At 38.7% G+C, this 9,661-nt stretch overlaps 1 protein-coding gene across 1 annotated transcript in view; it reads right to left on the bottom strand.

Moving 5' to 3' along the window:
* Window positions 1-2,264: 2,264 nt before the first annotated feature.
* Window positions 2,265-9,661, bottom strand: part of LAPTM4B (lysosomal protein transmembrane 4 beta) — a 59,351-nt gene continuing 51,954 nt past the window's right edge. The window contains exon 7 of the mRNA XM_057366249.1: window positions 2,265-4,663. Within this exon, the coding sequence (XP_057222232.1) occupies window positions 4,589-4,663 (75 nt within the window). The 3' untranslated portion in view covers window positions 2,265-4,588. The remainder of the gene's footprint in view (window positions 4,664-9,661) is intronic.

Raw genomic sequence — 9,661 nt, 5'->3', positions numbered from 1 at the left:
CACTAAGGTTCTTTACTAAAATAAACTACTATTGTAGCTCATTGTCTAATTGTAGAACTGCCTTTTGCTTTGAAATAACTTTGTATCTGCTGTCTGGGTGACAATGAGGCTTTCACTCCCATTGCTAGACTATCCTCTTCTGGAGGTAGACACAGGCTGCCGCAGAAGGTCGCAGATCTGTATTCCACACCCTGCTGAGCTATTCAGCTGAAAACCTGGCCACATTTCAGAACCATTCCGGGTCAAACCCATGGGTGGRGAGACATCAATTACAAATACCAGAGTCTTTCTCTGAAAGAATGCTAATCCTGATTTATCAGAGCCAAGCCTCCCTTCAGATAGCTATAGCTGCTGTTTTGGATTCCTCAGAGCTGGGAACTGACTGTTGGAACATCCCTGCAGCGGATTTTGCAAGAAATGTTTTTTGTGGTATCTGACTGCAGTTTCTACAGCTAATGGAGATGGGTAAATAGGAAGCTGGCTCCAGAGAAGCAGCTGAAAGAGAGCAGCCTCTGTGGAGAGAACATCTAAGAGCAACAGTCTGTATGGATGTAACTTAGCTACAGAGGAGCAGTCTGGAGTTCTCTGTCTAATTATGTAGTTTGGCAGGCATTTAACCAATGCTYCTGTTGTTCAGAAATATTAATCTGTAGATGTCCTTGCATTAAAACAAGTAAGACGAAGGAATCATCCACTTCAGTGATAGAGTTCTGCGACAGAGCTTGTCTAACAGCTTATATAACAGATTACATGAGCGTTTTTATTTCCTGACCACAGCAGAGAAAAAAAGGGCACATAAGCCAACCAGTACTGCAGCAGTGAACCCTGTCTCTGTCCTGTTTAAAAGAYGTACACGAATGTTGCCCTCCCATGCTCTGCTCCTGTTGCTGTTTCTCTTCCTGTTCTGCCTTTATCAACAGCCAAGTCTTCCATCCTGCACACTCCAAGCACCAGTGTGCAGACTGATTWGCAGAATATTTTAAAAGTGTCCGTGGTGTCCCTAGCTACTCACTGGCCAATATGGTAAGGGTGAGGAATGCCCTATTTTCAAAGCACAGAATCTGGGATTTGTTTGGRACTTGTTGACTTGTTATCATTTCCTCTGCTTCTTTGCCAAGATTCTATCTGACTGTGTCTCAATTTGATGTGACCTTTGCTAACATATCGTGACTGGATTGTTTTTATCAACCAGAGGTTTTCCCAAGTACAAACAGGCTAACACCTAAAATAACGGTTGTTAGTAAYTGTTTTAGAAAACTTCATGTACTTACAAACACGAATGCCACATTGTTGGGTCACCACTACAAATTCCTCGTTTCTTTCTCCAATACGATGCAAGGATGAGTGTAAAATGAAGGAAAGCTGTATTGTTCTATCAGGAATAAAAGCATCAGGCACATATGAGAAAAGTTGGATTTTTGCCTTAGCACATATAGGATTTGTGAAGCCTAYAATGCCTTGGAACAGACATTAAAAAAAATCAGCAAAAAATCTACTAACATTTCTGATATATTTTTATACATATATTAATTTTATATATATATAAAATTRATATATGTATAAAAGGTTAGATTCCTGTTTGCTGGTTTTGGCCCTAAATTTATGATGTTCCATATCAACATTCCCTGAAAGTATTTTCTTTCAACTCCTAAGTTACTAAAAATTATTAATAAAAACCTTCTATRTTAAGAGTTTCAGATCCAGGAGAGAATTTGAGTGAGGAGATGCTCCTAATATCTGTGAGAAAGGGAAAAAATGCAAGGAATATTGGAAAAAAAACTTTTAGGAGTAAGCAGTTCCCAAAACACAAGCTTATGATGCCAACTTTTTAATGGGCTTTCTGTGTCACAGATGACTATTAAAAATGAGCTACAGAAAAGCCGTGGTGTGAATTCCACAGGATGATACATGGAAATGGAGAATGAATTCCACAACTGAGGATAAAATCCCTTCAGCGGGAGTTCATGTCTCTTCATGTAACCCACAGAATCTCATTTTTCTTTGGAAGYAGTGGAACTCCTTTCTCATGGGGATCCTCTGATATGTCACCACAACTGAACTTATATTACATTATCTCTTACCTCCTGGCCAGCCATTTACATCAGTGCAAGAATGTCGTGGTTTTAACCATAACTTTCCTGCCCTTTTTAACTCAAATTGGACCAAATCCAAGGAGCTCTGGCAGGACACACTGTACTCACATTTATGCACGCACAGGGTGTGTGAAGAAATCTTGATTCTTTAGTAAGGCAAGCTAAAGCCTCAAGAAATTTCATGTGAATTAGCACATTATCCCTATTATGGTGTGGAGAAAAAGAAGTCCCAGCTTTCAGTGTTGCTCAGTTTAGCCCTGTTCTGTATTACACACTTCAACAGACCTGAAAAACTGCCTGCAGTTTTGGACAATGAACTAAAACCTTGAAATTATCTTTTGGTCTTATAATGCAATACGTTATAGAATTTACTGTCCTTTTCTCCATTTATACAGTATGGTGGGGAAGCTGGTGAATTGACAGGTGAATGAACTAAAAACTATCTTTTAGTCCTCTACAGAGAAAATTCTACYGTGGCAGATTGATTGGACAGGTATTTGTGTATGTTTGTGCTTGGAAGACCRTAAAAAATTATTTCCATAGTCTTGAGGAAACACCCTTTTATTGTAGAGAAGTTTGAATACACAGATGTGATGTATTTACAACCAGCTTTTCTCAAACAGATGACTGTTAAAATCCTTCATAAATCTGTGTAAAATGAAAGAAAACGAAGCTCAGAAGCCCAGCTGGCCAGCACAACCCCCAAATTCAGATTAACATATCTCTAATGACAATAAATGGCTTTATTCACAAGAAAAAAAATAGGACTGTGACAAAGATCAGTGGATGGATTTCAGATTGSTTCATTCAAATGCATTGCTTAGTTTGATCTCAGAGTAGATAAACGGTGAACTAAAATTCCAACAAGCAGATGGGGACCTGCCTTTYGCCAGGAGTTTGGAAGAGACAGGCAGAAAGAGTCCTCCCTTTCCTTCCCTGGCCTCTGCAAGAACAGCTCACAGTTGCAATCTTGGTGAAAAGTAGTTGTTGGTCCTGTGTTCTCCTGGAAAGCTCTTTTCCAGAAAAAGGCAGGAAAAATTCCACATTTCTTCAGTCTGCAGAATGAAGTCATTGCACTAAGGGTGAGAACAGGTGTCCTCCTTTGTAAGGGGGTRGACTCAGGGCAGCCCAGCCACAGGAGAGATGGCACCTTGGTTSCTTCTGGTGCTCCTCCAAACTGTGACAGCTCTGCACTGTCCTTTACCTGGGGCGCTGTGCAATGGCATCAGTTTAGCTTCATCCTGCTCAATCACCCCAAATGCACAGGAGACAACACGGGGAGAAACAATGAGAGGTAGAGACACACGTTATATTCCCTTTTCATGTTCCTTTTCAATTAAAAATAGAAACTTCATCACAACAAAATGTTACATGTGCAGGAGGCACTTCTCTGGAGAAGAAATAAATACCTCACACAAGCATTCATGGATGGATGAGCCCCATGACAAAGATTTTCAGTACAACCATTTCAGCCATAAAAGGAATCTAACCCCCCAACACTGATGTATATGAGAAAGAGGCAAAACATATCTGCTGACACTCAAGGAAGTTACATGCTTAAGTTCCCCACAGGTTGGGAACATGTATCTTAGAATCTGCATAATTTAATTTACACTCAGCAAAACATTGCGATATTTACAGGCACATTTCAACAGGAAAACATTTGCATGTTGAGTGCAAAAGACACAGGTTTGTCACCTAATCATAGGACTTAAAAGTAGGGGGTTTGTGACCTCAAAGTACTATTTGTGAAGTTACGGGGGAGGAAAAGGGTGTGTAAGCAGGAAAAGAAAGTTATCAGAATTTGCTAGCTTTTTTTTTTTTGAGCATTAGAATGGTTGCAGGGTGGAACAAAGTGAGTCTGTGTAGACCACAGGTTCTGGCTTGTTACACTTGGAGTGCTTTGTCTATTCTCAATTTCCATACTTATCTCTCCCAATTAATTATGTTTCCCATTAGCCAGGTTGATGAAAACAGTGCATAAGATTAATTCTTCTTCTTGCAATCATCATCCTTCATAGCACAGTAACTTCAAAAATTCTTGCAGAACAGGAATGAACTGGAATGTCACTTTTTTGGACTTGGTCTGTATTCTGAAGTTGAATGTGAGCATCTAAGAAACATATTTGTAATGCTTTGGAAGTTTTACAAATAAAAAAAATACAGTTACACTCKGAACCTGGTTGAGAATGCAAAGTGATACGTTCTCTATCATGTGACAGACATGGTGGAAAAAGCTATTCTGTGACTACTGTAACCTAGCACTACCCAGAATTATTCTGAAACTAGTTCACTAGTTTCTGAAACACTACTGTGGTTGCAGCAAATTATTAAAACTATCTACAGAATATTAATCATACAATTTAGGTTTCAATATGTCAGCAAAACAGCAAAGTGTAACCCACAGAGGTAATATCCTGGAAGTGAAATTACCAAACTATTGCTTCAATGTCTGTAAATTAAAGCTATCCTCCCTAGGGACACAGCACTCTCATTTATGCTGACACATAAGGTGGTGGTGGATCTTTAGCAGCTCCATTCGCAGGATCATCATATGGTGGTAAAAGGACCTGCAAGAAAGGAAAAAAGTTTGTATTTTTAACAAAGAAGTCAGATGTTAAAATTTGCAGAGAAGAAAACCCCTAAGGCCTTGTACAAAAMCAAACAAACCTCAAAACAACAGCAAACCCCAAACAAACCAACAAAAAAAMCCMAAMMAAAAAAAAGAGTAAATTATTAAGMRGAAGCAGAATAGTTAGGCAATGAAATCTTATCAGGTTTAAGTTCCTCCTTTTCAATTTGTATACTGTTTTCATTATGGAAGAAAATATTATTTCTTCTTTTTTCTTACTAACCTCAGTGACAGCTTGATTTCGGCTGAAATGTAGTATGTGATGGACAAATTCACTGAATTTGTTCAATTTGGCAGTGACAGCGGCTGCTTCTTCTGCAGCTCTCCTCTGTCAAGAGCACTAACCTTGTCTCCTGGAGGAGTGCTCAAACTGCCAGCATGAGGGAAAGTCCTGAAAACCTCTTTTKGAGCCCTCCCTGGAATAGCTAATAACTATTTTGGAATGGGGAAAAAGAAAGTAAATGGAGAACAAATTACCYGCTGCCTAAATAAATCTCCAGTTTTATGCTTCTGGAGTAGTCAGCCTTGAGAAGGAAGATCTATACTCCCAGAAGCATTTCAGTGAATACTTCAACATCTGATAGCAATTAGGAAATTAGGACAGGTTTAATCATATATCATCCCCATTCACTGGAGTCCAGGCAGCTTTCTAGGACATGGGAGATGTAAGTTCAGGCCACACAGGGCAGAGGAGAGATCTGAACCAAGATTCCTACTGGTTTAGGCAAGCTTGCTGCTATGTTTAATGGCACCAGCACTGCATTAGTTAGCTTGCATGTGAAAAGGCAAAGCAGCACTTGGTCTGTGAACCCCAGCAGGGACTGAGGATAAAACAGATGTCTGAATGAAGAATGAGCGCACATTTCCTAAAATACCTCAGTAACATGTAAGAATATCASTGAAGTGCACTGAGATACTTTATGCAGCTGCTGATAAATTATTTATTAAGGAATTTCCAGATTTATCAGCATTGCTTCCTGGTCATCAAAGAGCATGTAAAGCTGATGGTCTAAACGTACATTGGGAAAATCCTGATCTCAATAAAGCCAATGGAGTTCTGCCATGAGAGGAYTTCACCAGTTAGAGAAGTTGATAACCTGCCTTCTGCAAAAGAACATCCATCTTCATCCCTTTTGGACCTCAACCACAATAGTTGGAATCAGTAGAAATTGTTCTATAGATTTAAACAGACTTTGGATCAGACTTTTGTGGGATAGTTCCATGTGTGATTCACATTATCCTCATGTGAATTTACAAACATGCATTGATGACCATGTGTTCAAGTACATCTTGCATGTTTGTTAAGATTACAGAATGGCTACCTTGGCATCTTCAACCTTTAAAAAAAAGGTTTCATTACTTAGAAAAGGAAATTGTCAGAGCCATTGGTCTTTATTAATAACATATGTCTGAGCTTGTAAAAGCGGTATTTTATGCATTCCACAATCTAAAAACCCTTCTATTTGAAAAGCATTTAATAAATTATGTCACCTTAAAAGGTGCAAGCATCTTACAACTGCTTATCTAGTGAAATCAGGACAACATATAGAACTTCAAATAAATATTGTGATAAAAATCATAAACATATTTTGCATTGTAATGTCAGTAAATCAGTGTCAAAGCATGTTAACTGTGAAAAGCATTACAGATGAAATCTCCCTAGTATTGATCCAGTTATTAGTTTAATAACAGGATTTCTAGTAAAATCCTCATGTTACCAAAAAAAAAGCACTAGTTTCTGAAACACACTGAAACATGATCATTAGTTTATTATGACACAATAAAAAAAGTAATTAAATTGAGCTACAGATGACTCTGAAAATGAATCAAGCTCCTTTTGAGAAGGTTTAGCTGTCTTAATGGACTTTTGTAATGCTAAGCCTCAACCTGTGGTCCACTTATTTCAGGTTCAGAGTCTGTTTCATCAGGTGTGATAAGAAGTGACAGCAGACGCATTCCAAAGAGCTGTCCATCTTCCATGGGTAAAGATGAGCTGAAAAATAATGGGCAATGCCTCTTCCTGTGCTCTGATCCTCTTATAGATCCATGTGTCCTACTGTGTTTACATCAATATTATTACTTCAGCATTGAGGTTGCTGTCCCTTCTTGTAGGGCTTCTGGCCTGGAGCATTACTGATATGAGTGAACTCCTCCATTCCCTTCACTCCTGAATGAAACAAAATCTATCTGGCAGGAGAAAAGCCTTCTGGCRAGGCTTTTACCTCTCGCAAGTTAAGTACTCTTTGTTCTGCAGACCCAAACCTCAGATGTGGGTCAATGGCCMCAAGGCCCCTCAGAAGACACCTTCTCACTTACCAACAGCTCAGCAAGAAGTGAGAGGTGACAGGAATGCCTGTAGAACTCTGGACAGCAAGGAGATAATGCACTGCTATGCCTCAAACACTAAAGACCGTTTAAGTGGGCAAGTGGGAACACAATGTTCCTGGAAAGGTGGGACTGTACAAAGATAGGACATTCTKGAGCCAAATCTTGTGTTCTGAGGTGACCACACAACACACAGGACAATTGCAGAAGCARGGTCCAACAGTGGTCATATCCCTAGAGAGGACTATGGACCACCAAGGACTCCCAAAATCCCCCAACTCTTTTTGGGAACTCTCCCATGAGAAAACTGTGTGTGCTCCATAGTGCTGCATTAGACACGTAGACCCCCCTGCCTGGAAGGGATCTGGGTGCTCCTCTGCTAATTTGAACATACATGACCTGATGAACTTTTTGTTTTGCAGGCCCCCTGCCTGAACAGATTGAAACTGCAACCATTATTCTGACCACACACATTGAAATTACAACAATTAGATCTTGTCACTGGATCCACAGGTGGCTATGTCTTCCCTCTCCCTTATCTACTCTTAAAGTTTCCCTCTCTCTGTTTCTTTCTTTATTTTCCTTATTTATTTTATTTTTGATATTTTTATACTTTTATAGAAAAGAAACAAAATGGCTGCTTACCTCTTTTCTGCTGCAATTTAATTGTTATTTTAAAGTAAGTCTGTGTTATATTTATACTGRTCATTCTGTAATATTTCTCTCTGATTTACCCCAAGGGGTTGATTAACAGGAGCCTCAGTTACCCCAGCTCAGAGGCCAGTCACAACAATACCTCCAGGAACCTTTTTGGAGAAGTCACTGGCTAAATCGTAAGGCATATGGATTTTTATAGGAATATCTGAAGTATGTGGGGTATGAATTGGGRAGGCTGCTAAAAAGGTTCACAAGAAAATATTTACATTAGAAGGCTAAAGAGTATTTGCCCAATGTTTGTAAAGTTTTGGGTCACCTTATTAGTCGCAATGGATTTTTGTTTGAACAGTTCTATCAGTTCTATTACTCCCCACACATTTTTTTTGTTTCAATATTTAAATATCCTGATCTTTCATTACCATACATGAACAAAATAGTGATGAAAAATAATCAATATAGAAGGAGCAGAATTTAAAATTACTACCTTGGCCCAGCAGTGTTTGAGTTAAATGAAGAAAATAGAGACAGAATRTTAAACAAAGGTTAAGGTGAGTAAATGTGATGGACAACAAATGGAAGAAAACACTCTGTTGAATACATGGCACCAGCTGGGACACCAAGTGTCTCACATCATTAGTACAGTAAAAGCCCTTTAAACTAATTTAACTTCTACTTTCATCCAATGTGGTTTTGTTACTGTTATTTAATCATCTGTCAATTTTAAGTCTACATCCTTCAGCTTCCATGACAGTTTGAACAACTCTTCAGYCACCTATAACTACAAATCCTGCAACTCTGCCTCTGTAAGACATTATTTTTTACAAAAACAGAGTTTCAGGCCTTGCTCTCCCTTAATATTTTCCCATTTTTTCTCAATTAAATCTATTTTGGCAAAAGGGAGAAATATGATTAAACCTGAATTATCTCAGCTTTTAACTGTTTACTGTTAAAATGGCCAACATTTTACAAGAAAAGGTAGTTTCATTAAAAATGTAATMATTGAATTTACACCAACGTAGCTGAGATGAAAATCAGAGTAGTTTTCTGGAGTAGTTTCTTCTGTTAATATTAAATTTCAGCAGGGCTAATGGAAGCAGGTAAGTGCCTTGAACATAAATCAGCATAGATATTCAGGCAGTACATGATGCTCTCCAGAGACATAAAATGGAAGTCAGTCACCAAGCCAAAGGGTGAAGTCAGAAACTGGAAAAATAGAAATTMACTTTTCATTCTTATCTATGAATCTAATTAGATTTGATACAGTCTGCATTAATTCATSAAGTACACACAGTATATGTGTATTCCAGGTACACAGTACTGCAAAGCAGAAGATCTACTCAGACAACTGACACATTTTGCTTCCCAGGCATTACATTTTTGCATTTCCTTGGTTCTTTATTGTGAATTGAGAAAAATATATGCTAGTTGCCTGAATGCTGTGGGATTAATGTTTGCAGAGTGAGATTGTCATTCACAAGTTCCTATAAAAATTATGAAGGACCCCCATGGTTTTGGAACACAATGATCCCTATGCAAAGACATTGTGGCTTTTTATCAGTTGACCAGCAAGAAAGTTTGGAACATTAGATAGTTGCAGGGTTCAGTCCTATGGGATGCTTAAAACCTAAAGGACAAAACCTCCTAAGTTCTTTCACAAGCCCTATACCTGCRTTGATTGTATTTAAGAACTATGTAGCATTTTAACACCATCCTTTAATATGCAGCCAGAAGTAACATTGCTCACTGTTTGTACAGTTGCCTGGTGATAAAAGCAACACACAGAAACTCTGAGATCAGAGCTCTAGGGGTCTCAAATCAAGAGATTCAAACCCACAGCTCCAATCTACAACATGTATGCTCTAGATATAAGGTTTTCAGTCAGGTTCGAAGGAGCGTTTTTTACTGTCCCATCATCACAGTAAAGCCAAGCCATGTATGGGAGGGAGGGAGGGAG

Source organism: Malurus melanocephalus, unplaced genomic scaffold (genome assembly GCF_030028575.1).
Source record: "Malurus melanocephalus ecotype Western Australia unplaced genomic scaffold, MMel_1.1 scaffold_62, whole genome shotgun sequence".
Classification (NCBI taxonomy): domain Eukaryota; kingdom Metazoa; phylum Chordata; class Aves; order Passeriformes; family Maluridae; genus Malurus; species Malurus melanocephalus.
Note: the sequence above shows the minus strand (reverse complement) of the source record. Positions and strands in the feature narration are given on the sequence as shown.